Source organism: Chiloscyllium plagiosum, unplaced genomic scaffold (genome assembly GCF_037043375.1).
Source record: "Chiloscyllium plagiosum isolate Xiang-an unplaced genomic scaffold, Cpla_swu_hap1 HiC_scaffold_5, whole genome shotgun sequence".
NCBI classification, from domain to species: Eukaryota; Metazoa; Chordata; class Chondrichthyes; order Orectolobiformes; family Hemiscylliidae; genus Chiloscyllium; species Chiloscyllium plagiosum.
In genome coordinates this window covers 47,078,586-47,106,384 of record NW_028270143.1, presented here as the reverse complement: position 1 = coordinate 47,106,384, position 27,799 = coordinate 47,078,586, and the positions used below count along the sequence as shown (strand labels likewise).

Genomic DNA, 27,799 nt, shown 5'->3' with positions numbered 1-27,799 from the left:
TACAGTGGGTGAATGAGGGTGGGGATGAAGGTGATAGGTCAGAGAGGAGGGTGGAGTGGATAGGTGGAAAGGAAGATAGGCAGGTAGGACGGGTCATGAGGGCGGTGCTGAGCTGGAAGGCTGGAACTGGGGTGAGGTGAGGGAAGAGGAAATGAGGAAACTAGTGAAATCCATGTTGATGCCATGGGGTTGAAGTGTTCCGAGGCGGAAGATGAGGCGTTCTTCCTCCAGGCGTCAGGTGGTGAGGGAACGGCGGTGGAGGAGGACCAGGACCTGCATGTCCTCGACAGAGTGGGAGTGGAGTTGAAATGTTGGGCCACAGGGCGGTGGGGTTGATTGGTGCAGGTGTCCCGGAGATGTTCCCTAAAGCGCTCTGCTAGGAGGCGTCCAGCCTCCCCAATGTAGAGGAGACCACATCGGGAGCAACGGATACAATAAATGATATTGGTGGATGTGCAGGTGAAACTTTGATGATGTGGAAGAGTAGGTAAAAACAAGGACTGCAGATGCTGGAAACCAGAGTCATGGATGGAAGTGAGGGAGGAGGTGTGGGCGCAGCTTTTGCAATTTCTGTGGTGGCAGGGGAGGGTGCCAGGAAGGGAGGGTGGGTTGTTGGGGGGCATGGACTTGACCAGGTAGTCACGGAGGGAACAGTCTTTGCGGAAAGCGGAAATGGGTGGGGAGGGAAATAGATCCCTGGTGATGGGGTCCGTTTGGTCGGGTCGTCATTAATGGAGATGGAGAGGTCCAGGAAGGGGAGGGAGGTGTCAGAGATGGTCCAGGTAAATTTAAGGTCAGGGTGGAATGTGTTGGTGAAGTTGATGAATTGCTCAACCTCCTTGCGGGAGCAGGAGGTGGCGCCGATGCAGTCATCAATGTAGCGGAGGAAGAGGTGGGGAGTGGTGCCGGTGTAACTACGGAAGATGGACTTTTCTACGTAGCCAACAAAGAGACAGACGTAGCTAGGCGCCATACGGGTGCCCATGGCTACCCCTTCGGTCTGGAGAAGGTGGGAGGATTCAAAGAAAAATCGTTAAGGGTGAGGACAAGTTCAGCCAAATGAATGAGAGTGTCGGTGGAAGGGTACTGTTAGGGGATTTCGGGAGTGGAAGGAACGGAGGGCTTGGTGGTCCTGGTCATGGTGGCTGGAGGTGTAGAGGGATTGGATATCCATGGTGAAGATGAGGCATTGGGGGCCAGGGAAATGGAAGTCTTGGAGGAGGTGGAGGGCATGGTGGTGTCTCGAACATATGTGGGGAGTTCCTGGACTAAGGGGGGCAATAGGACAGTGTCTACGTAGGTGGAGATGAGTTTGGTGGGGCAGGAGCAGGCTGAGACAATGGGTCGGCCAGGGTGGTCAGGCTTGTGGATCTTGGGAAGCAGGTAGAATCGGGCAGTGCAGGGTTCCCGGACTATGAGGTTGGAAGCTGTGGGTGAGAGGTCTCCTGAGGTGATGAGGTTCTGTATGGTCTGGGAGATGACGGTTTGGTGATTGGGGGGGTGGGATCATGCTCGAGGGGGCGGTAGGAGGAGGTGCCTTCGAGTTGGCGTCTGGCTTCAGCGGTGTCGAGGTCAGTGCGCCAAACTACCACTGCACCCCCTTTATCTGCTGGTTTGATGGTGAGGTTGGGATTGGAGCAGAGACAGTTGAGGGCTGTGCATTGTGAGGGTGAGAGGTTAGAGTGGGGGAGCAGGGTTGAGGTGGTTAATGTCTCGGCGGCAGTAGGAAATGAAGAGGTCGAGGGTGGGTAATAGGCCAACACGGGGTGTTCAGGTAGATGGAGTGTGTTGGAGGCGGGCGAAGGGGTCCTTGGAAGGTGGGCGGGAGTCTTGATTGTAAAAGTAAGCACAAAGGCGGAGGTGGCAGAAGAAGTGTTCAACGTAACGACGTGTATTAAATTCATTGATGTCTGGACGGAGGGGGATAAAGGCGTGACCTTTGCTGAGGACTGATCGTTCGTCCTTAGTGAGGGGGAGGTCAGGGGGAATGGTGAAAACTCGGCAGGGCTGGCAGCTGGGACCTGGGGTAGGTGTGGAGCTGGGAGAGGGAGCGGAGCCTGTAACTGGAGTGGGTGTGGTGTTAGGGGGAATAGGGTGGAGTCATGAGCAGGGGTGGTGTTCCCCTCAGGGTTCTGGGGGGCGGGGATGGTGATAGTGGGACCTGCAGGGGGCGTATCAGCAGAATGCCACTGAGTGGCGTTGATGGGAGAAGAAGTGGTGGCGAACACGGCAATGGTGGGGTGGGGGGGGGGGGGGGCGGAAGTCACTGAGTGTGTGACGTCAGCGATGATGTGAGGGGCAGAAGTGATGTCACGTGGTGCATGAGGAATTGTGTGATGTGGAAGTGGCTGTGGAAGCGGCCATGATGGGGGTGGAAGTGACGTCATCCATCACCGTGGGGATGGTGGCTGCAGCAGCCGCATGGCTAATGGCGTCCGAGCAGTTCCAGAGGCTGAGGCAATCTTCTGGAATGTTTGAGTAGTGCTGGTTATGGAGGTGGGTAGGTAAAAGTTTGTTGTACTTACAGTTTTTGATGGTTGAGATGTTGTTGAAATACTGTTTGTTGAGAGTATGAATTCTCCTGAGAATATAGCACAGAAGGGGTCCTTTGCAATTTGCAGAGTACCCTGTTTGCGACAATGGTAAATTCTCTAAAATTGTTTCTGTTTTTCAAATTTTCCTCCTTTGTTGTTCTCTTGCCTTGGTTAAGCTTCATTTATCTCCTTTCATTAATTTATGGCTGCTTCCTTGGACTACTTATTCGTGATATGAAACATCATCTACAAAATTAGCCATTTGAAGTATTAGCTCCTCTTTACATTGAGGGAATTCCCTGCTCTCTACTGTGAATTTTGGTGAAGCGACCTACATTGAGCTGGCTTGCTCCACTTTCATTTTGCAGGTGATAACCTGTCAATCTGTATGAGGCAGAATTTCTATCAATCTCCAGGAGAATATCAGTTGATAAGACACAGATGAGATGTATCCATGGATTTTGAAGGAGGTGGGGGTAGAAATTATAGGGGCACTGGCCATAATCTTTAGTCCTCCCTGAACTTTGGGAAGTCAGAAGACTGGGGGATAAGCTGTGTGGATAATCTGAGCAAATACAGACCAATTAGTTTAACTTTGGTGGGGAAGTATTTAGAAACAAATGTTTCGGACATAATTAGTAATCACATGAAAAAGTTGTGTTAATTAGGAAGATTCAACACACATTTTGAAAAGGAAAATTGGAAAATTATACGTCATGCTGTCGTAAGAACAGTAGCAACACAGATACAAAATTAGCTGAATGACATAGAGAGTAATGGTCATTGGATATTTTTCATGTTGGAAGGGTTTATGGTGGAGTTCCAGAATGGTTGGTATTAGACTCAGATTGTCATGATATATATTAATGATTGGGCTATTGGATAATTTCAGAGTTTTCAGATGACAAAGAAGTTGGAAAATTTGTAAACTGTGAGGTGGACAGAGTGTTCCTCCAAAAGGCCATTGACAAGCTGGAGTGGTGGATAGGTGGCAGATAAGGTTTAATGAAGAGAATTGTAATGTGGTGCTGTTTGGTAGGCCATCGAAAGACAAGATACAATAAGAGGTATCATTGTAAATGGGATGCAGGAAGCAAGTGGACCTGGGTCTGTATGTGTACAGATAGTGGAAAATGGCAGAACAGGTGGAGAGAGCAGTTTAAAAAGTGTACAGTTTATTAATGGGAGCAGAGAGTGTAACAGCAGGAATGTGATGGTATTAAATTTCCTAGATACACTCCCAGTCACAGCTCACAATTTCCGACTTTGGATGCAGACAAATCAAGTTCTTTCAAAACTGAAACAGCTGATAGTGAGTGGGGAAACCAAAGGGCCATCACAACAAGAATTGAAAGGTTTTTGGACCCAGAGACACTAACTCACAGTAGAGGATGGCATATTGTCATGGTGAGCAAGAATGACTGTCCTGAGCAAAGGTCGCCTTCAATTTCTGCCTGAACTCCGCCAGGATCATCTAGGAGTTTCTGATATGAAGATATTGGCAAGAAGTTGTGTTATGGTGTGACCTGGAGCAGACATAGCCGTGTTGGTGGGGCAGTGCCCAGAGTGCCACAAAGACAAAAATATTGCCAGCAGCTCCTCCACTCTTGAATGGCCAGGTAAACCTTGGACTCGATTGTATGCCGACTGTGCAGGTCCTTTCATGGGTTCAATGTTCTTAGTCATTGTAGATGCCCATTCAGTGGTTGGATGTGCATAGGATCCATTTGTCAAATACGGGGGTGACAATAGAAAAACTGTGTGTATCTTTTATAATACACAGAACACCAGAAGTGTTGGTCACACGTAACTGGCTGTTTTTTACCAGCAGGGAATTTGAGTATTTCTTAAAGTTGAATGGGATTCGACATATGATGTCAGCTCCCTACCATCCATCATCCAATGGCCTGGCAGAAAGAGCAGTCCAAACTTTGAAGGCTGGCTTGAAGAAACAGCCTACAATCTCACTAGATACCAAGCTGTCATAGTTCTTATTTGATTGTAGGACTGCCCCATGTGCAACTACATGGATAGCATAGGCAGAGTTATTAATGGTGCTAAAATGCCCCAGGAGGCTGTCCAAGAAAAAGGACCAGCCTTTATCCTCGGACTCCGAGTGGGAGGGATGTAGTGACTGTAATGAGGTCAGCCAGGTGGACCTCATAGACTGAGTTCCATGACTGGGGCTGTTAATCTGGTCCAGGGAACCTTGGTGATAGATAAAAAGGGGAGTGTCAGAGATACTGACACACTAGGAGCTGACTCTGAAGAGGCAGTGCTAAAGTCAAGCTCTGTTCTTATGTAAATAATGAATGACTTGGTGGCCAGGTACCAGCCTCAGTGAATTTATTGCACCTTATGTAGAGCTTAATCAGTCTGCAGTCTCTGTTCCATCTCCCTGTTGCACTCAAGGCCCAGACTCATTGCTACTGCTGCTTCCAAATTTGTTACAACCTTTTATGTAGACCAGTCATTTAAGCATCTGCCATATCTATAAGATAGCAGCAATACGTTTTAGTAAATCTGGCAAGCAGTTTAGCATAACACCTTTAAAGACACTTGAGTAATTCAATATACTTTGCCATAAAAAATTAGCTTAATTGCAGTATGAGTGCTGGTTGTTTAAGGTGTGCTTGTGCAGGACCCATTTATAGCTTAACATTTGTCTTTGATGATTTATTAACCAGTTTAATATATGGAACTGTGTATTTTGAATTTTGTCCAGGTACTGCATCAATTGATTGAGCTGTTTGACATTAGAATAGTGTCAATTCACAGCCTTTTGGCATACATTGCAGGTGCCCATTGTTGTACCCCTTTCTTAATGAAACATTAGGAGAAAGTGAGGACTGCAGATGCTGGAGATCGGAGTCGAGAGTGTGGTGTTGGAAAGACACGGAAGGGCAGGCAGTATCCGAGAAGCAGGAGAATCGATGTTTCGAGCAAAAGCCCTTCATCGGGAATGAGCCTGCAGAGTTGAGTTCAGTGGGACTGGAGCAGGCTGAGAGAATGGGTTGACTGGAGAAGTCAGGTGTGTGGACCGTCGGTAGGAAGTAGAATCGGACGGTGCAGGTTATGTGGATGATGAGGTTGGAGGCTGTGGATGGGAGATCCCCAGAGTTGATGAGGTTGTAGATGGTCTGGGAGATGATGGTTTGGTGATGGGAGGTGATGTTGTGGTCGAGGGAGCAGTAGGGGGAGGTGTCCGCGAGTTGGCACCTGGCTTCAGCGGTGTAGAAGACAGTACGCCAAACTACCACAGTGCCTCCTGTTTGTCTGTGGGTTTTTTTTGTAAGTAATTTTATTGAGAGAAAGATTTTGAATTTTTTACAAAATCATAAGATTGTTATACTATTTTATAGTAATTTTATCATAACAACAATAACAGTAAACAAACTGCGTCTCTACTCTACAAATAATTTTTAAATAAAGAAAACCCTACGCAAACTACAATTCAATAAATAAATTAAACAAAAAGAAAACTAAATTAAATCGAATTGAACCAAGGCAAATTAAATTAAATTAAGTTACAACACTCAGTGCAACTCCACTAAAGCTCCCCATCACCGGGCACATCAGTTGACAGACCTGTATTTATTTGGGATTCCTCCTCCCATGGGCCTCCAGCCTGCCAGACTCAGCCCTCACAGCTATATAAAGGCCCTGTCCAATATAGCCGACAAGTCTGTGTCTATATTGTTCAAAAAGGGCTGCCACCTCCTCTAAAAGACTTACATTTTCTGGTGCACCATACTGGTAAGGAAGTCTCGGGGGATATGCTCCATAACTAACCTACACCACCCCGAGAGCCCTGGGGGATTCTCCGGCAGCCAGCTCATCAGAATGTTCTTCCTTGTACAAACTCAAAGAATATTGAACTGTTTCTTCCCATGCGCGTCCAGAGAGGGGAGATTCGGCAAACCCAAGAGGAGGGACACCGGATCTTCCTTGATATTGTTGTGGAGAAAATATAGAGAATCACCAGGAGATGCAGAGAGTTCTTCAAGAAGTAGGTCTTTTATTTGCAAACAAAAAACCATGACACTGAGAAAGCAGATTCTCGAATGCCCACGAACTTCAGGGTCTGTGAATTTTTATATCTTTTTCTGTTAGCTTATCAGCATGTCCAACTATATTCATCAAAGTACCTCACTCTAGCTACACAATAAACGAGTGATGTTAGTTCCCATTATCTCTTTCGTTGTACATTCTACTTAATGTTACTCTAATGTCACGGTTAGATATTTATTGCTAACTCTGCTACAGTGATCTTCAATTCCAGACTAACCTGTCTTGAGAGATATTTAGCTATTCCATCTATTACAATAGTCTCCTGTCTCAAGCTGTCTCTACTAATTATTAATTAGATATTTTAATGTCATGTCCCAAATATTTATGGTCCCAATCCTGTCATAACAACACTTAACAGAGAAACTTGCTTTATTACTTGTGTTATCTCATCTCGCCATAATGACCTTTCAGCCTTAACCTTACTCTGCTAATTGGTGTAAGAACATTCCACTATTCTTATCCCACCTTGCCTTCCACAGATCACAGATTGCCAGTGGTCTTCATGCTTTAACCCTTCCCATGCTTTCATGTTCTTTATTTTCCATAATATCAGTTCCCAAGATCCCTTCCAAGACACTTGCTATAGCGCCCCAATACCTACGAAGCTTGTGGTATGACCACCAGCAATGAGTAAGAGTACCAATATCCGTTTTACATTTGGGGCACATTGGAGACGCTCCTGTCTTAAAGCCGCTCCAGTACCAAATAAGTCCTGTGGAGTACCTTCAGTTGCATAGCCTGCATCCTATCGAAATCTTCCTTACATTCTCCCAAACATCCTCCCATGCCTCTGATGCAATCTTCACCCCCAACTCCTGAGTCCAGATCCCACATAGCCACTCAACATTCTTCGAGACTACCTCCTAATAAAAATGATAGACAGCCCTGACCGAGAGAGCACCGGTGGACCGAAGTACTCTCCTCTCCACATCATACTTATAGGGACTAACCATTAATGTAGTCTGTTTCTATATAAAGTGCCTAATCTGAAAATAACAAAAAAGGTCCCTCCGAGATAGTTCATATTTCTGGCTCGACTGCCTGAAAGACATCAGGACTTCCCCCTCAAATAAATCTCTCAGTCAAGAAATTCCCTTAGATTCCCAGAGCCTAAAGCCAGAATCCATTGATCCAGGCCGGAATCCTGGCATTCCTACTGTTTTTGTGAATTGCCCTCAATTTGTCGCATCATTCTCCACACTTTAACCATGTTAAGGACAATTGGATTTCTGCAGCTGTGCATAACATTCCTCAACTTATCCACAAACAACAGATTAATGAGTGGGCATTTCGCCTGGGAGGCCTCGACATCCAGCCAAATTGAGTTTGCCAGGACCCGAGGTCAATCAGCCACATAGGATAATAGGGAACTTAATTAATATTTCTTAAAATCTGGAAAGTGCACACCCCTCATTCCCTGTGGGAGCTGCAATTTGGCAAGCTTAAGAGACTGCCTGTGATGCCAGATAACAGAACTGAGCAAACTGTTAAGCCTCTATAGCGCTTGCCTAGGCATCATCAAAGGGAGCGTTTGCAGGGGATATAATAAAGGAGGAAGAATATTCATTTTGACCAGAGCTATTCTACCCAACTAGGATATCGGAAGATCCTGCCAGCACTGAAGGTCCTGTCTTATCTTCTCTAGCAAATGTACAAAATTAGCCTTATATAATTGATCGAAGGTTGGGGTGATAAAAATTCCTAAGTACAGGAAACCTCCCTGTGACCACCTGAAAGGGAATCTGATTCCACCCCCAAGATAGGGTACCCTAAAAAGACCCCCTGAAGATTTGGACCCGGGGTGGGGTTTCTCTGTTCCGTGATCGGTCAGTAAACAATCGCAATTTACTCTGGTTTTGTAAGATTTTACACTTTATTCAATCTCGGCCATGCACACTTTGTCCAGTAACACAGAGGCTAAACACTTGTGTGTTTCTCTGAGAAACTGCGCATATGGCTTAAAATTAAGACATTTTTATACTTTTCTTAGAGAGGTACAGGCACAATCGTGCAGTTCATTCAAACTGCACACATGGCTTAAAGCAAAGACATTTTTATACTTTTCTTAAAGAGAGGTGCAGGCCACATTTGTACAGTTCAATCAAACAATTACCAACCAATTTAACGAAATGGTTTTATTGACAGCAACTCAACCCAATGATTATTCCTGGGAATGAACCTTGTTTTCCAAAACTTGAACCATTCTTATTTCATGAACCGTGTTTTTGCACCTGCACTTGAAGGTCAGTTAGGATGGCCAGCAGTGTCTTATCTAGTCTAATTATTTCTGTGCTGTAAAGGAAGGATTGTCTGCTAATCTTTGTTGAGACAGATTGTGGTAGAGTCAAATATGCAGTTTTAGCAGGGTTAAAAGCCATTTTATGCAGCTTTAAGCAGAATTGTCAATTTGCAGCGTAGAAGCCATTTTGTCATGTTGTTTGCATTAAGAATCCATTTTATTACCACCTAAGTTAGTAAGAGCATGTATTAAGTGGTTGTTCCTGACAACAACCAGTTACCTCAGTCTGTATTCAGATTTCAGATCCTCACCCCCACAGACATGGCCTCCGACTTCATAAAATTAATTTCATACCCCAAAAAAGAACCAAGTAAACAAATCAGTTGTTTTAAATGGGGAACAGATATTGTTGGGTTAGTTAGAAAAAGAAGAACGTCATCTGCATAAAGGGTGATCTTATGCCCTCCTGATCCCACCTCCGGGGCGATTATGTTGGGGTCTCTCCGGATAGCCTCTGCCAACTGCTCAATCATCAATGTAAATAGCAATGGTGAAAGGGGGCACCCTTGTTGGCTGCCTCTACCAATACTAAAATTGTCAGACCGTATACCATTAGCGAGAACCTATATTAGAATCACTATACTACACTGTCATCCACCTGGCAAAGATCCCTCCAAGGCCAAACCGTTACAGGACATAGAGACACGGCTACTCCACCTGGTTAAACACTTCCTCTGCAACCAGGGAGACTACCAAGCTCGGAATTGACCCTTGCTGGCATACCTTAACCATATTCAGCACTCTTCTAATGTTATTAGAAGATCTGTGACTCCTAATAAAATCTGTCTGGCCCTCCTTTATGATGGAGGGTAAGACCTTCTCCAACCTCAACACCAGCATTTTCGACAAATTTTAAAATCCACCTTTAATAGCAATATGGGCCTGTATGAAGTACAATCCTCTGGGGGTTTCCCTGTCTCGAGAATAAGTGAGATATTTGCTTCTCTCGGAGAGGATGGGACGCAGTCTTAACTGTACAAATGATTGTACATAGCCAATGTTAAACGTCTTATAAAACTTGCTCTGAAATCCATTTGGCCTGGTCGTTGTACCGCTCTGGAGCTGCCTCACTGCCTCCTGCATCTCTTGGATTGTCAGAGGGGCATTCAGAAGAGATGCCTACTCTGAAATTACACCTGGGAGGTCCAAGGTCTTTAAAAAAAGACTCTATCTTTGCCAATCTGTCCTCCCAGCCCTCCGACCAGTTCAACTTAGTAGAATTTCCTGAATGCTACGTTAATCTTTTTGGAATTGCAAGTGAGAGTACCAGCACACTCTCTCATGGACGTGATAGATTGGGGGCATTCTTCTTTCTGGCCAGATACGCCAAATATCTCCCTGGTTCATCACCATACTCGAATAACCTCTGTTTCACAAAGGAGATTTCCCTCTTTGCTGTTTAGTGAGTGCAACATTCAGAGCAACCCTGAGGGATGTAATCCGCTGCAACTTCGTTACAGACGGTCTGTCAAAGTATGCTGTCTCAGTTGCCTTCAGCTGGGCCCCAAGCAAACGCTGCTGCTCTCCCCTCTGCCACTTCCGGGTCACCAAATAAGAAATAATAAAACCCCTTGCCTAGGCCTTGGCAATGTCCTAGAGCACTGATGAATTACTGGCCGTACCCGAATTAATGTCCAAAACATTTTAAATTCCCGTGAGAAATACTCAGTAAACTTGCTATCCTTCAGGAGAAAAGGATCCATGCGCCAATGCCACGAGCCTGTCACATTACCACCGGCCTTGACCTCCATGTACACTGCCGCATGATCAGAAATGGCTATGTTCCCAATTCTACAGGACAACACCAAATTCAAAAAGGCTGATGGAGCAAAAACCATGTCAATCCTAGTATAACACTTGTGTGGGTTAGAGAAAAAGGTGAAGTCCATACCCTCAGAATGAAGACATCTCCACACATCCACCAACCCCAGCTCCCTGCTCAGGTCCACCATTTGCCTGGATTGCACGGATATATGCGCAAAACCCCTAGTCATTTTGTCTAGTCTGGGGTCCATAAGACGATTTTAGTCTTCCCTTATAATCACATGACATGCCCAAAGGGCCATCAACCTGAAAAGTGCATCGGTTAAAAAACTTGAGAGCCGGTGCCGAGGAGCAACATACATTCATGATCCCATACTCCTCTCCATGTATTAAAGCTTTAAGGGTCATAAACCACCCATAGTTGTCCTTAATTTGGTCTAACAGCTGAAATGGGAGATTCTTTTGGATGGGTATAGCAACTCCTCTGCTTTTAGAATTAAAGGATGAGAAAAACAGCTGGCTGAACCCTCTCTGCTGTAACTTTAAGTGTTCCTTATTGGTTAGATGTGTTTCCTGCAGCAAGGCTACATCGACCCATTCGTTCTTTTCTAAGGCTTGAAGGTATCTTTTTTCTCTTAACGGTGAATGACTCCACTTAACATTCCAAGTGCACCATTTAAATGAACTTTTAGCCGTAGCTGTCCGAAACAGCCCGTGACCCCCAGGAGAAGGAACCCCACTCATAATGCACCGAGTGAAAACAGTAAACAGTTCGTGTAAACTTGAGAATACAACAACAAAAACTACCAAATCAAAACTTCTAACAACTACTTCTACAATGCATCAACATACAAAACGAATAAGAGGAGACTTTCCCCCTTTCCCACAGGAGCACTTACTACCCATTAACCCCTCATGGCTCCTTCTAGCTGAAGCCGCAACCCAAACCCAGGCAAAACAAAGTAAAAAAAAAATTACATGCATCTTATAACAAGAGAATTGAAAGTGGGTACCCAGCCTGTCCCATCCATACTTTGACCATAGGCAATCCTGGTAAAACCATCCACCCCCAACATATCCCATACCAAGAGAGAAAAATGAAAAGGGAATGATAGAAAAACAAGGATAATGGGAGGGGAGAAAGAAGGGAGAAGAATCATAGAGTCATAGAGTTGTACAACACGGAAAAAACCCTTCGGTCCAACTCGTCCATGCCGACCAGATATCCCAACCCAATCTAGCCTCACCTGTCAGCACCTGGCCCATATACCTCCTAAAGCCTTTCTATTCATATACCCATCCAGATCCCTTTTAAATGTTGCAATTGTACTAATCTCCACCACTTCCTCTGGCATTTCATTCCATACACTCTGCATGAAAAAGTTGCCCCTTAGGTCTCTTTTATATCTTTCCCCTCTCACCCTAAACCTATGCCCTCTAGTTCTGGACTCTCCCTCCCCAGGGAAAAGCCTTTGTCTATTTATCCAATCCATGCCCCTCATGATTTTATAAACCTCTGTAAGGTCACCCTTCAGCCTCCGACGCTCCAGGGAAAACGGCCCTAGTCTATTCAATCTCTCCCTGTAGCTCAACTCGGCCAACCCTGGTTACATCCTTGTAAATCTTTTCTGAACCTTTCAAGTTTCCCAACATCATTCCAATAGGAAGGAGACCAAAATCGCACGCAATATTCCAAAAGTGGCCTAACCAATGTCCTGTACAGCTGCAACATGACCTCCCAACTCCTGTACTCAGTACTTTGATCAATAAAGGAAAGCATACCAAACACCTTCTTCACTATCTTATCTACCTGCGACTCCACTTTCAAGGAGCTATGAACCTGCACTCTAAGGTCTCTTTGTTCAGCAACACTCCCCAGGACCTTACCATTGTGTATAAGTCCAACCAATTCTGAATCCAGACAGCCAAATCTCCCTATATCCCATACCTTCTGACTTTATGAATGAGTCTACCATTGGGAACCTTATCAAATGCCTTATACACCACATGCACTGCCTGACCTTCATTGACCTGTCTTGTCACCTCCTCAAAGAACTCAAGATTTGCAAGGCATGACCTGCCCCTCACAAAGCCATGCAGACTGCTTTTAATCATGCTATGCTTTTCCAAATAGTCATAAATCCTTTCCCTCAGAATTTTTTCCAAAATCTTGCTGACCACAGACGTAAGACTGACTGGTCTGTAAATGCCGGGTATTTCCCTATTCCCCTTCTTGAAAAGAGGAACAACATTCACTTCCCTCCAATCCTCTGGTACGATTCCCGTGGAGAGTGAAGAAGCAAAGATCGTCGCCAGCGATCTTTCTCCCTTCCCGGAACAACCTAGGAAAAATCTGGTCTGGCCTGAGGACTTATCAATCTTAATGTTTGCCAAAATTTCCAGCACATCAACTTCATCAATTTTGATCTGTTCAAGCCTGTCTCTCAGCTCTCCAAAGTTCTCATTCATAACAAGGTCCCTTTCCTTAGTGAAACCTGAAGCAAAAAACTCATTTAGGGCTTCCCCTGTCTGCTCAGACTGCACGCACAAGTTCGATATGCTATCCCTGACCGGTCGTACCTTCTCCCTGATCATTCTCTTATTCCTCATGTATGAGTAAAATGCTTTTGGTTGTCCCTAATCTTTCCTGCCAAGCCTTTTTCATGCCTTCTCCTGGCTCTCCTCAGTCCATTTCTGAGCTCCTTTCTAGTAAGCCTGTAATCCTCTAAAGCTGTCCTATATCCTTTCTTCCTCCACCTTATGTAAGCTGCCGCCTTCTTCTTGGTGAGAAGCTCCTCTGTTCTCGTCATCCAAGGCTCCTTAACCTTACCCCTTCTTGCTTGTCTCAGAGGAACAAATTTGTGCATCACTCGCAACAACTGCTCCTTAAACAGTCTCCACATGTCTATTGAGCCCTTTCTGTGGAACAATTGCTCCATATTTGTACTTCCCAACTCCTGTCTGATAGCATCATAATTTCCTTTTCCCCAATTAAATATCTTCCTTTGGTAACTGCTCCTTTCCCTCTCCAAGGCTATGGTAAATGTAAGGCAGTTGTGGTCACTGTCACCAAAGTGTTCTCCTACCACGAGATCTGACACCTGTCCTGGCTCATTGTCGAGCACCAAATCCAAAATGGCCTCTCCCCTAGTCGGCCTGTCCACATACTGAGTAAGGAAACCCTCCTGAACACACCTGACAAAAATGGCTCCATCCAAACCATCTGTACAAAGGAGGTTCCAGTCGATATTGGGAAAGTTGAAGTCACCCATAACAACAATCCTAGTACATCTGCATTTTTCCAAAATCTGCCAGCCTATGAGTTCTTCAATCTCCCTATTGCTATTATGGGGTCTGTAGAAAACCCCCAATGAGATGGCTGCTCCCTTGCTGTTCCTAACTTCCACACAAGATAAACCTTCCTCAACAACCTTTGTTTCTATAGCTGTGATGCACTCTCTGATTAGCAATGCTATGCCCCCTCCTCTTTTTCCACCCTCCCTGTTCTTTTTGAATGTTCTGAACCCTGGAACATCTAGCAACCATTCCTGCCCCTGTGAAACCCACATCTCCGTTATGGCCACAATATCATTGTCCCAAGTACTGATCCATGCTCTCTTCTGACACTCCTTGCATTAAAGCAGACACACTTTAATCAATCCCTTTGTTCCATCACATGAATAACCTTCCCGATAGATTCATTACATCCTGTCACGTCCCCATATCTAACTACCCTCCTCTCAGATATGTAGCTCTGGTTCCACCTCCCTGCCAAACTAGTTTAAATCCTCCTGAACCACACAAGCAAATCTCCCACTGAGGACATTTTTGCCCCTCCAATTCAGGTGCAACCCGTCCTTCGTGTACAGATCCCACCTTCCCCACAAGGCATCCCAACAGTCTAAATATCTGAAGCCCTCCCTCCTGCACCAACTGCGCAGCCACGTGTTAAGCTGCACTTGCTGCCTGTTTCTCACCTTACTATCTCGTGGCACTGGTAGCAAACCTGAGAACACTACTCGTCCTGCTCTTCAGTTTCCAACCTAGCTCTCTGTGTAGTCACTCTTCAGATCCTCAATTCCTTTCCTGGCTATACCATTGGTGCCAATATGTACCACGATTTCTGGCTGCTCTCCCTCCCCCTTCAGAATCCTATAAATACGATCGGCGACATCCCGGATCCTGGCACTGGGGAGGCAACATACCTTCCAGGAGTTCCGTTCGTGACCACAAAATCTCCTGTCAATCCGTCTAACTATTGAGTCCCCTACCACTAGCGCTTTTCTATTCTCCCCCTTTCCCTTCTGAGCCTCAGTGCCAGAGACCTGACAACTATGACTTTCCCCAGTAGGCTGTCCCCACCAGCAGTATCCAAAATGGTATACTTATTGCTGAGGGGAACAGCACAGGCAATCCCTGCTCTCTCTGTTGGTTCCTTTTCCTCCCCCTTACTGTAACGCAGCTGTCCTTATCCTGTGTCTGAGAAGTGACCATCTCCCTGTACATCCTCTCAATTTCTCCCTCAGCCTCCCGGATGATCCGCAGTTCATCCAGCTCTAGCTCCAGTTCCCTAAGTTGGTTTTCGAGGGGCTGGAGTTGGGTGCACTTCCAGCAGATGTGGTTGGCAGAGACATGTCGTGTCTCTCACCTGCCACATTCTGCAGGAGGAACATGCAACTGCCTTATTAGCCATACCGTGCTAATGTGAAAGCCCAGATAGGACTAAACTAGGAAGAGAAGAAGGAAAAAAGAGAAAACCTGAAAACTTACTGATTTTGCAGACCCTTAGTAAGGTTAGAGGAGGTGGGTGGGTGGAGGCCTTATGGTGTAGGGTCTCTGGTTTAGTTCTCACCCACTTAAAAACTTCCCGGCAGTCCTCGTTTCTCTCCACCCTCCCTCCTCGCCGCTCTGTTCAAAATATTGTCTGTGGTTAATTAGAAAGATTAAAGATAGTAACAAACTTAAGGAAAACGCTTTTAATTGGACAAAGATAGGCGACTGACTAAGATATTGAATAGATGTAACCAGGCCAGGCACTATGTGACGGACAGAAGGCTTCATCCCCAGATGCGGAAAAGATGTTCTACTTGGCCAGAGGAGAATTTTACTGTTGATGTGAGGATGAGGAGATCTCTGTGGACAACCAATGCAGGGAGCTTTATTGTGCTGTGCTTTTGTGTTCACTTGCACTCAGTATGTTAGGTCTAGTGTTTTTATGACTGTCCAACCTGGTGAAGTCGCATCCATGTGAGAGATGGACAGCCTATTCAGACATCCCAAGGATGAAAGATATTGTAATGGTCAATGGTTAAGCTCTTCTTTCACATTCTATCAATTTCTTGACTGCCGATCACATTAGATGCAAGAATCCTTGAAATGTGCTGCTAATGACTGCAGTTTAAGCGTTACAGTTTAATGTGGATAGCATTGAGGCTACATGAATTCTGTAACAGTTGTGGTAGAGCTTGACTTGCTAACATTTTCCATGCTCGCACCCACGTTATGAGTGAGAGTGTGGAATTAATGATGATTCCACACGTCTCTCGGGGGAAGGTTTCATGCAATTATTGAAAAATTTAAAAGAAAAACATCAAGCTAATTTAGCAAGTTACACTTGAGTAAAGTTTTTTTTGTAAGAAAGAATGAGCAGAATTTGATAATGCTTGGAACCACACAGCAATGTTTAATCCCAGTTTTACAGATATTGTGAAAACTTTGTTTTTCCAAATTGGACAATAAAGTTTCTGCAAAGCCTCTGAATATGATAGAATGGTAATTACTGGGATATTCCACTTAGAATAAATGAATAATGACAGGGAAAAAGTGGTACAACTACGAATGGCAATGAAATTGACTCACCTTGGATGTAGTTAAATGGAGTGTATCAAATGAAAGGAAGGTATAATCATTGGCAACTTTCTCATGGAGATAATGGTGCCCTTACCTCTGAAATTTTCTTGTGAACAAAGTTGCACTGAATTATTTATCCTTGACCAGCAACTTTGGCACCAAGTGGGGAGGATACACGTGCAACTCCCCACCCCCAAAAAAATAATTCATCTCTCAAAAAGATCACCTGAATAACAAGATTGTGTGGCATAATCTTGCTACCATGATCTAGGTGTGTAGAAGTTATTGATACATCTGAGGTAACTGATATGCGGAAATGCATGATGAAATTGCACTGAAGAAAATATCTCAGACATGTACACAGGAACCTCGATTATTGGAACGAGATGGGTGAGCACTATTTCATTCAGATAATTGATTATTCGGTTAATTGATTTCCTCTGGGGTTCAGAGTTTTCTGTGAATATTAAGTATTCAAATATCAGATTATCCGAAGGAGATCCCAAGGTCCCGATAGAAACATGACATCAAAGAGCTGTTTCAACCCTGATTGCGTCTTTTGTTTACAGGTACAATGTTCAGGAGACGAGGCGGCAGCACATTGCGAGTGAACCCTGCCCGCCCCCACCCCGCCCCACAACCCCGTCTGCCCCCACCCCGGCCCATGTTCCACCCGCACCCCAAACTCCATTTGCTCCCACCCACCCCCCCCAATCCTATCCACTCCAGATCCCATCCATCCCAGACCCCATCCGCTCCCACCCCAACTCCCCCTCGCCGGGGCAGCCGGAGTGTACACCAACAGTCAGACTGCTGCTGCCTTTGTGGGGCAAGTCTCCACATAGCGCACATACACAACTTTCAACTTCAACATTTTGATAGGTTCCACCTCTGCCCTGTACAAGGCAATGTTAGAGAGATTATGTGGGGATATGGGGGTTCAGAGTATACCCCTGTGTAGAACTCCAGGGAAAGTGTGCAGGAAGAGAGAGAGCGCGCGGGAGGTCAGTAATTTAAAGACGGTGCCTGCACTGTCAAGGACTGTTCTCGGCAGCAGTGAGCCGGGTTCGATTTTAATCATTGTACCTGTAAACAAAAGACGCGTTCAGGGTTGAAACAGCTCTTTGATGTCATGTTTCTATCGGAACCTTGGGATTTCCTTCAGATAATCCGATATTTGAATACTTGATATTCAGATAATTGAGGTTCTTCTGTACACCTATTTAAGGAAATTGTTATTATAGCCTGAAGTGTGTGAAAATTTATATTAATTGAAAAAGCATTGACACATAGTCTATTGAGAAACTGACAATTAAAGTGGTACTTGTGAAAGGGATAAGAAATAATGTGAAAATGATTTTGGGTTAGGACAGTTGAGGTCTAAGGAGGAAAGCACTTGATTAGACAAAGCCGCGAGCCAGAAATAGGTGAAGGGAGAGTTGGAGAACTTTTAAGTCCACAGATAATGTTGCTGTAATTGAATGTGCTAAGGATGATCCAAAATCCTCGAAGGATGACAGCATAGTTTACTTGCAGAGAGAGGGAGAAATCTAACAACTTGATTTAGCTTCATAAAGAGTGCAAGAGAGACTGTGGTCAACAGCTTTCCAAACAATGTGGAAAAAGGGAAAAGCAGGACAATAAAAAGGTGAGTGGACTTGCATAAAAGGCACCGGCAGCTGGAGATAAAAAGCAATGGCGCTGAAGCGCTTCAATCTGGTTCTATTTGTCACAGCTGAAGGAAGTGTTGCCCAAACAGTAATTAGTGGCCATTTCCTCCATGTCTCTTTGAACTGACCAGTTGATTTGAATCAGGAAACATTATTACAGCTGAAGAGTACAATTTATAATTTGTTGGAAAAGATCAACAGGTCTGGCAGCATCTGTGGAGAGAAATCAGAGTTAACGGAGTTCTGAGGAAGGGTCTCACTCCAAGGGACTTGAAAGGCATGGTAATCCAGAATTTAGCTTTGGAGGAGCTTCAGCCAGTAGGTCTGAGATTTGTAATCCCAATGTGGACAAGGGTGCAGACTTTGGGCAGAATGAATGAACTGACTGTTGTACTGTGGGCCTGTATTCATGCCACACAAACGCCCGGCAATGACCATCTCCAGTGAGAGACAATTTAACCACCATCTCTTGACATTCAGTGGCATTATCATCACTGTATCCCCCACAATCGATCTGATTGAAGTATTTAAGTTCTAAATGTCCCAGGCTGCTAAGTGAATTCCTGAATGGCTGAAATGTTGCATGAGATAGTCCATGACAGGCATGATGATGTAATGCTGATTGGTTAGGAGATACCCACTTGCATGGATAAAGTCCATATGAATGGAGGAGCCAAGGAGCAGGCGGGGATGTTGTGGTGAAGACAGAACATCCAAAGAAGCAAATGGCAAATTGGGAATTTTCTCTGGTTAGTTTTGTGGGAAGGAAAATAAATTTGAGAGCTACATAGAAGTAGTTTTGCTAATAATGACATGCAATTGCATAGAGAAAAATGCAATTGTTGCTCAGTGGCAAGACCTTGTACTCGCAACTTCACTCCTAATGGGTAAATTGTAGCATGTTTTCTCTATATCGAGAATCTGATTTTTTTTTTCATTTTTGCTGTATTTTCCCAATGTTGAGGAGCAACCTTGAGGAGGAGCTCAAGGACCTACTTCTTGTTTAAATGTTTGTGTCCTATGGAAATTAATAATCCATAGATTTATGGCAACTGTGAGAACCCTCACTGATTTTTTTTATAATTCTTATTCATTTATAAATTTTGGTTTTGGAACTGGGAACTCTGGGCTAAACATGACTTTTGGACTGTGGGTAACAGCTTGTGTTAAAAGGAGAAGAGAGAAAACAAGCTTTTGTTTATTTGTGAGGTCCGGCCTGGAAGTTAATTGCAGATATCGTTCTTGATCAAAAGATTCTGGAGAAGCTTCATCACAGGGAAAAGAATTACAAAAAGATAGCAGATGTTGGCTATTCATGAGGTCAGTACCTGGGAGCTGGCAGCAGGTCTGGAAAAAACTGATGGCAGATGTTAAATGGTAACTAGGACCTTGTGGAGGAGACAATCAGTCTGTCAGGGAGTGGTCTGAGTTGGAATTGAGTTTTGAACTGTTTTTGCTGTGGAAAATAAAAGGAATCTAGCTGTTGATGTTACAGCATTAAGACTGTCTACCTAACCTGTCTTGAAAGTTCAGAAAATAAAACTAAGTTATAAGCATTACTGCCTTTATCTGAGTGGACTGAAAAAATTATCTTTCTTGACATCTTCAGAAAATCAACTTAGAAGCCATCATCTATGCTTGTGGGAACACAGTGTGAAAACCACTTCAGCAATGTGACCAGTTTCGTTGTTTTATTTATTCATTAATGGTGTTTGGTTGCTGTTTATTTGTCTTTTGTTTTCAGTTCAATTCACACAAAGGTTTTTGGGTTTAAAGGTCAAGTCACCATGGTCTTACCAGACCGTAAGGCTGTCCTCTCTTTAGAGGGAGACACTAATCATTGTTTAACCTGAGGATCACCACACCTCAAACTAGGGGAGAGGTTGAGGAGATGTGTCCTTCATGAACTTATGTTGGTCTGGAAATTGAACTCATGCCATTGGCTTTTCTCTATATTGCAAACCAGTTCTTGAGCCCACTGTGCTAAATCAGTCCTCATATTTGGATTTATTGCATTGACTAATAAGATTACTTTGTTGTTAACCTTTATTCTGCTAAATTATTATATTGTTAATAAATTGCTAAGTCTTTTGTTGAAGATGCAAACTGACTTCTGGAATTGAGTATTCACAGAATCTGGGATTGATTATTCAAATGTCTAGATAAGAATCATTAAGGTCAATTTTGAGGGTCTTTGCAGGTTTTAATTTTACTTTGTTGCGTATACAGAGGTAGAAAGATGATTGGGTTTGGCTGTCTGTTTCTGTATATAACCAATACGTAGATTTTTCTTATTCAGTGCTTTCTACTTCAATGTAGTATAAATGTTCAAATATAAAAATAAGCATGACTATCAAGGATCTCTGTGAATATAGTTGAAGATAATTCAAGATGAATTTTTAAAATTTCATTTTTCTGGAACGCAAGGAATTTGGTCAGTGCATGATTCACATTGATTTTATGTGCCGAATTTGAACCCAATGTGCATGTATGTGAAGCCGTTCCATTATAAAATGAAATAATGCCAGTTTAGAAGTAAAATATATTTTCTCATTATACTTTTTTGAAATTACATATTTTATATTGAATGCACAATTTGAATATGTCCACTTTAGAAGTTCAGTGCTCAGTTTTCTAATATGCCACTGTTCAGTTATTTTACATGATAATAGAAAATAAATAGAGAATGACTTTTTCTGCAGGTTCCTGATTGGACGAGAGAAACCTGGCCAGAGCAGTGAAGTTGCTCAGCTGATCAGCCAAACTCTGGAGCAAGAACGACATCAACGAGAACTGCTGGAACAGCACTATGCTCAATATGATGCTGATGATGATGAGGTAACATCATTCAATTGAAACAATTCTGTATCTCACTCATGAAGATTTCTAACTTTCCCCAGAGAATAATATTTCAGTGCATTGCTTTTGAGTATTAGAACCAGAATGTGAGGTTGCAAATACACTTCCCTCACAGGCAGTTGGAGCTTTATTTTTTACGCAGGTGTGGCCTGAACCCAGGAAAATTGCCTAAGTTGTTTATATTTTGCATACTATCTAGTTACATTATTGGGTGAAAATTAAATAATCACAGGCACAAAATGATTGAAAAGAGGCTGAATTAGAATAATTTTGCCATCACACCTGGACAGTTTTTCTTAGATTCAAACAATAAAGCTTTAAAGAATTGACTGTTAGATGAATTGGTGTACCTAGTTTCTTTTGTCTCATGGGCTTCCATTGTTGAAATTTTTTGGTAACTTTCTCTATTCTTTTGAAATTCACATCTTAATTCTATTCTATATCCAGTAAGTTTGTTTAATATGGTAAATATAAAAAACATTTTGGGGAATTGCTTAATTGATGTCTCCACTAATAAGTTATCTTTCAAGACTGCTTCCAATGCAGTTTAACATCATTAAGCTTCATTCAGCTATGGTGGGAATTGTCAGACTGTAGCTTGATATGTCAATTTGGTATTAAACAGCTAAAGGCATTTTGCATGAACAAATGGGTTTAAGTGTGTCATCGCCACAGTCTTGAGCATTAGGTGGCCTGCTGTTGACATTTCGTAAATGAAAAGCATTGTTTTTACTGTTCCAGAGTTGTCTCATTTAGATAACTTTATTTAAAGTTCATTCATTTGTCTGTTTGTGTGCAAACAATTCCAGGAACTCAACTATACATTGTCAGTTTGTGCACTTAATTTCTCCAATTTAAGTAAAACCAATTGGTAGAACATAGAAAAGCACAGCACAGAACAGGCTCTTTGGTCCACTATGTTTGCTGAGGTTTAATCCTAATGTAAAATATAGTAACTTAACCTACGCACCCCTCAACTCACTGCTATCCATGTGCATGTCTAGCAGTCGCTTAAATGTTCCCAGTGACTCTGCTTCCACCACCACAGCTGGCATTCACAACTCTCTGCGTAAAGAACCTACCTCTGATATCTTCCTCCTAATATCTTCAAACTATGACTTCTTGTGCCAGTCGATCCCGCCCTGGGGAAAAGTCTCTGGCTATTGACTCTATCTATTCTACTCATTATTTTGTACACCTCAATCAGGTAATGTAGCTTTAAATGACAATAGAAATGTAACTATGAAGTGTGAAGTTACAAGTGAGTTTAACCAATTATTTCATCAAATGTTTGCATCATACCACATCTATCATTGGCCAATATAGAGTCATTGCAAAATGTAGTCACTTCCCCATCAAGGATAATGTCTGCTTAGATTACTTATAACAATTCAGCACTAATATTCTTTTAAACACGTTATTCATTGATGAAATAACCCTTGGGCCTTAACTTATACTAGTCGGTTTCTTGGGTGGCACAGTGGCTCAATGGTTAGCACTGTTGCTGCACAATGCCAGTGACACTGGCTTTATTCTAGTCTAGGGTGGCTGTCTTTGTGAAGTTGTCACATTCTCCCTGTGTCTGCGAAGGTTTCGCCAAATGCTTGGGTTTCCTTCCATAGTCCAAAGATGTGCAGGTTAGGTGATTTGACTGTGTTAAATTGTCCATCATGTCCAAGGATGTGCAGGCCAGGTAGATTAGCCATGAGTAAATGCAGAGTTATGGAGATAGGGTAGCAGCTTGGTCTGTGTGGGCTGCGGTTTGGAGGGTCAGTGAAGACTTGATGAGCTAAGGGGCCTCTTTCCACACTATAGAGATTCTCCAATTTAATTCTAGAATTTGATTTGCTTATTGCTTATCTTTACAGATTACTGGGTAAATAGTAAAGCAGACTAGACATTTAAATTAAATCAGTGATCACAAATAGATGGCCAGATCCATCAAATCAAAATTCCATTGGATACAAGTATTTATAAATGTAGCATTTATTTGAGGCTTTGTGACTTAAAGCTACCTAATGTCATAGAAATTTGAAATTGAGCAAAGCATTTGCGAAACTTGGATGGTTGTTTTAGCATTCTTGTTCATGTTGTAGTGATTGTCTTCAATTTTTACAATTCTAATGTGGTTAAGTGAGAAATTCTTCTGTACCCTCTTCAAAGCTTTAAAACCATTTTGAAAGTGCATGCTCAAACTTGAAGGAAATAATCTAATTGTGGCTGATATGATATGTGTAGATTTAGCAGTTTACTTTTTGATAATTTTACAAAATTTTCATTAAAAATTGCATTGATTCTTAAAATATTCCTTGCCCCTTACAAAAAAGCAGAAAGCAGAATTTCTGGGAATAGTTGTTAATTTAAATAAATATTATAAGAGCCAAAGTTTAAATTTAACTGCTTGAAAATTTGCAAAATCCAATCTATTTTTCATTGAGGTTTCAAATTATTGCCTACGGGGTTGGACTTAATGCCACCATAATACTGCATTGCTTCTGATATCATGGCTTCTTTAGACACTAAGGCCAGAATCTTCAGCCCTCTTTTGAGTGAGAATTATCTCTGTTGAATGGAGAAGTGAGACTCTGTCCTTGGGGTAACTGGGATTTTTTCAGACGAGCTGCCGAGCATCGATTTGAGAGATCCTACTGAATGGTAGAGCTGCCATGTCAAAAACCACTCACTGGGGAAAAAGAATCACATAAATTGATTTGGGGCTTATTTTTGACGTGTGTAAATCTTACACGTCCTCATGCAAAATAAATATTCTGGAATATCCCTCCTATCAATAGAATACTGGGTATCTGGCCCTAATAGATATACGTTAGAGCTAACATTCAAAAGGGTGGCATGATATCTCAATGATTGGCATTGCTGCTTTGCAGCACCAGGAACCTGCATTTGATTCCACTGTCTGTGTGGAGTTTGCACGTTCGCCCTATGTCTACATGGATTTCTTCTGGGTGCTCTGGTTTCCTCCCACATACGTGCAGGTTAGGTGGATTGGCCATGCTAAATTGTCCGTCGTGTTCAGAGATGTGCAGGCTAGATGGATTAACCATGCGAAATGCAGGGCTACGGGGATAGCATAAGGGTCTGGGTCTGGTTGGGATGCTGTTTGGAGTGTCGGTGAAAATTTGATATCCTGAATGGCCTCTTTTCGCACTGTAGCAATTCCACAAATTAATTTAATTCTAGATTTTGAGTTGCTCATCACTTACCTTGACAGTTTACTGGGTAAGTAGTAATACAGGCTAGACAGTTAAATGATAATAAATAGGTGATCAGATCCATCAAATAAAAAATCAGTTGGGTAAATGTAGCATTTCTTTGAATCTCTGTGACTTAAATGATAGGAATTTGAAATTCAACAATGCATTTTAGAAACTTGGACAACTGTTTTAGCATACTTGTTCGTGTTCTGGTGATAGTCTTCCATTTTAATGCTTATAACGTGGTTAAGTGAGAAATTCTTCTGTATCCTCTTCAAAGCGTTAAAACCATTTTTAAAGTTAATGCTCGAATTTGAAGGGAATACACAAATTGGGGGTAATATAGTGCTTTGTGTAGATTTAGCAGTTTACTTTTGATAATTTTTTGCAGAATTATCATTAAAATTGCATTGATTCTTAAAATAATCCTTTGGAGTTTGCACATTCTCTCTGTCGAACATAGAACATTACAGTGCAGTCCGGACCCTTCAGCCCTCGATGTTGAGCCGACCTGTGAAACCAACCTGAAGCCCATCTCACCACCTCTATTCCATTTTCATCCATATGTCTATCCAATGACCATTTAAATGTCCTTAAAGTTGGCAAGTCTACTGCTGTTGCAGGCAGGCCCTTCGACGTTCCTACTACTCTCTGAGTAAAGAATCTACCTCTGACATCTGTCCTATATCTATCACCGCTCAATTTAAAGCTACGTCCCCTCGTGCTAGCCATTACCATCTAAGGTAAACGGCTCTCACTGTCCACCATATTTAACCTTCTGATTATCTTATGTCTCAATTAAGTCACGTCTCAACCTTCTCTCTAATGAAAACAGCCTCAAGTCCCTCAGCCTTTCCTCGTAAGACCTTCCCTCCCTATCAGGCAACATCCTAGTAAATCTTCTATGAACCCTTTCCAAAGCTTCTACATCCTTCCTATAATGTGGTGACCAGAAATGTACGCAATACTCTAAGTGCAAGCACACTTGGAGTACAAAAAGAGTTTTGTACAGCTGCAGCATGACCTCCTGGCTCCAAAACTCAATCCCTCTACTCATAAAAGCTAACACAAGGTGTGCGTTCTTAACAATCCTATCAACCTGAGTGGCAACTTTCAAAGATCTCTCTGTTCATCTCCACTACCAAGAATTTTACCATTCGCCCAGTACTCTTTATTCCTGTTACTCCTTCCAAAGTGAAACACCTCACACTTTTACACATTAAACCCCATTTACCATCTCTCAGCCCAGCTGTGCAGTTTATCTGTGTCCCTTTGTAACCCACAATATCCTTTAGCACTATCCACAACTCTATTGACCTTCGTGTCATCCACAAATTTACTTACCCATCTTTCTACGCCCTCATCCAGGTCACTTATAAAAATGACAGCAGTGGTCCCAAAACATATCCTTGCGGTACACCACTAGTAACTTTTTTTTGCACTACAAAATATGTTACTGTGTCTGTGTAGGTTTCCTCTGGGTGCTCCAATTTCCTCCTACTGTTCAAAGAGGTGCAGCTTAGATAGATTGGCCATTGCTAAATTGCTCTAATGTGTGCAGGGATGTATAGTTAAAAACCCTGGTAAATTCAGGGTTACGGGGATAAGGTTGAGGGCTAGGTTTGGGTGGGATTTTTTCAGAGGGTCAGTGCAGAGTTGATGGGCCAAACAGTCTCTTTCTGCACTGTAAGGATTCTGTGAATAGAAATAATAGGAACAATATTGGATCCAGGGAATGAAAAAATATATCGTGGGAGGATGATAAAAATATGATGGAATATATCTCCAAGCAAATTTCTAGGCCCACCTTTCTCAGATCAGCTAAAGTAACTTTGGGATCCAGATAGTAAATCTTGAAATCAGACAATATAAAGGAAGAGTTGAATACTACTTCTTATAACAAAAGAAAGCAAATGGAGATATGTCATATTTTGTAAAAGTTGATTAAAAAATCAACAAGGAATAGATGGACAGTTTTAAAATGTATGTATATAATTTCATAAAGAGTTATGAAGAAGACTCATGAGATATGTGAATATAGTAAAGCAGCAATAACAGAATCATGGATTAGATACTTACATTCAAGAAGCCAATGTATTTGGAAAAGATGGGCAAGGCATAAAAGGAGCTGGATTGACAGTACTGTTCAAGGAAAACTACCTTGACTGGTATGATCTCAGTCCAACCAAGAAGGTGGGAATGCTAGTGAATGAGTAGGCCACGTGGAACATGTGACTGTGACGGAAATTTGGGTAAGAGTGATCACTACATTGGTTAAGTCATGGAAAAGAGCAAAGAACTTTATAAAGTCAAACTAATAAATTAAAAGTGGGTAAGTAAGGATAAAATGGTATCAGAAACTGATCAGAATAATATTATTAGGATAATGGGTAGTCTTAAATAAGTTATGTTACATTTACAGACTAGATATATTCCAACAACTGTGAAAGGTGGATATGAGCAAATTAACAAATATGGTGAAACAACAAGAAAGGTTGTATGATTTATGTCAGATGAATTCTTCAATTGAGACCCTGGCCAAATATAAGTTAAGAAAATAAAGAGGAAAGTAAGACAAGCAAAGAGAGAACAGGTGAATAGAATGGCAGTTAACATAAAAGGCAACCTAAAAGTAAACAGTAAGTGGTAGTAAGAAATGAATTGAGGTCTGTTCTGAACAATAAGCTTAGAATTATAAGCAAGGCAAACATTTAAGGTGTATATGCAGTTTCTGTGGCTGCAAATGGGTTCACAGGTCGATTTTATGCAAATCAGAACACAATGTAATATAGCCATTGGTAAGTACGGGAAACATTCACAAACCAGGAAGCCCCTGTACAATATACCTATGTTTACTAAAGAAATTAATGCTGACAAAATATTGCAAGAAACAGAGATGGCTTTGTATTGGCCCACCAGCATTGGGAACAAGGCCACCATCATTAATTGAACAGAGAACCAGTTCCAACCAGTTTCTGATTCTTAAGTCACATATGGACATGGTTAACAGAAGCAGTCTCATCTCAAATCCATGAGTCACAGAGTCGTTGCAGCATTGGGAGAAGATTAAATATGAGGATAAACTAGCCAGTAATGTAAAGGAAGACTGAGTGTTTTTTTAAGATCTATAAAGATCAAGAGAGGCAAAAGTGGACATTTGGGCTGCTGGAAAATGAACCTGAAGAGAAAGAAGTGTGGAATAAGGAAATAGCTGAAGAACTAAATAATTACTATATGTCAGTCTTCACTGGTGGAAGACAAGAGTAATATCCCAAAAATTCAAGAGAGTTAGGGGGCAGCACAGAATATGGTGGCCATCAAGAAGGTATGAGAAAAATTGGTCTGAAGGTGGTTAAATTACCTGGACAAGTTGGACTACACCCCAGAGTACTAAGGGAGATAGCTGAAGAGATAGTGAAAGCATTAATGGTGATCTTTCAGGAATCGCTAGAGTCAGGCATGGTTCCACAGAACTGTAATATTTCTAATGTGACATCCCTCTTTAAAAAGAGAGTAAGGCAAAAGATGGAAAATTAGAGA

At 42.5% G+C, this 27,799-nt stretch overlaps 1 protein-coding gene across 14 annotated transcripts in view; it reads left to right on the top strand.

Moving 5' to 3' along the window:
* The window catches only part of ppp1r9a (protein phosphatase 1, regulatory subunit 9A), a 360,829-nt gene that overhangs the window by 141,622 nt on the left and 191,408 nt on the right, over window positions 1-27,799 (top strand). For all 14 annotated transcript variants that reach the window (XR_015757182.1, XR_006311674.2, XM_043689929.2 and 11 more), the window contains exon 5: window positions 20,891-21,026. Coding sequence is in view for 12 of the 14 variants with exons in the window: in XM_043689929.2 (XP_043545864.2) it covers window positions 20,891-21,026 (136 nt within the window). In the remaining 2 variants the exon portion in view is untranslated. The remainder of the gene's footprint in view (window positions 1-20,890; window positions 21,027-27,799) is intronic.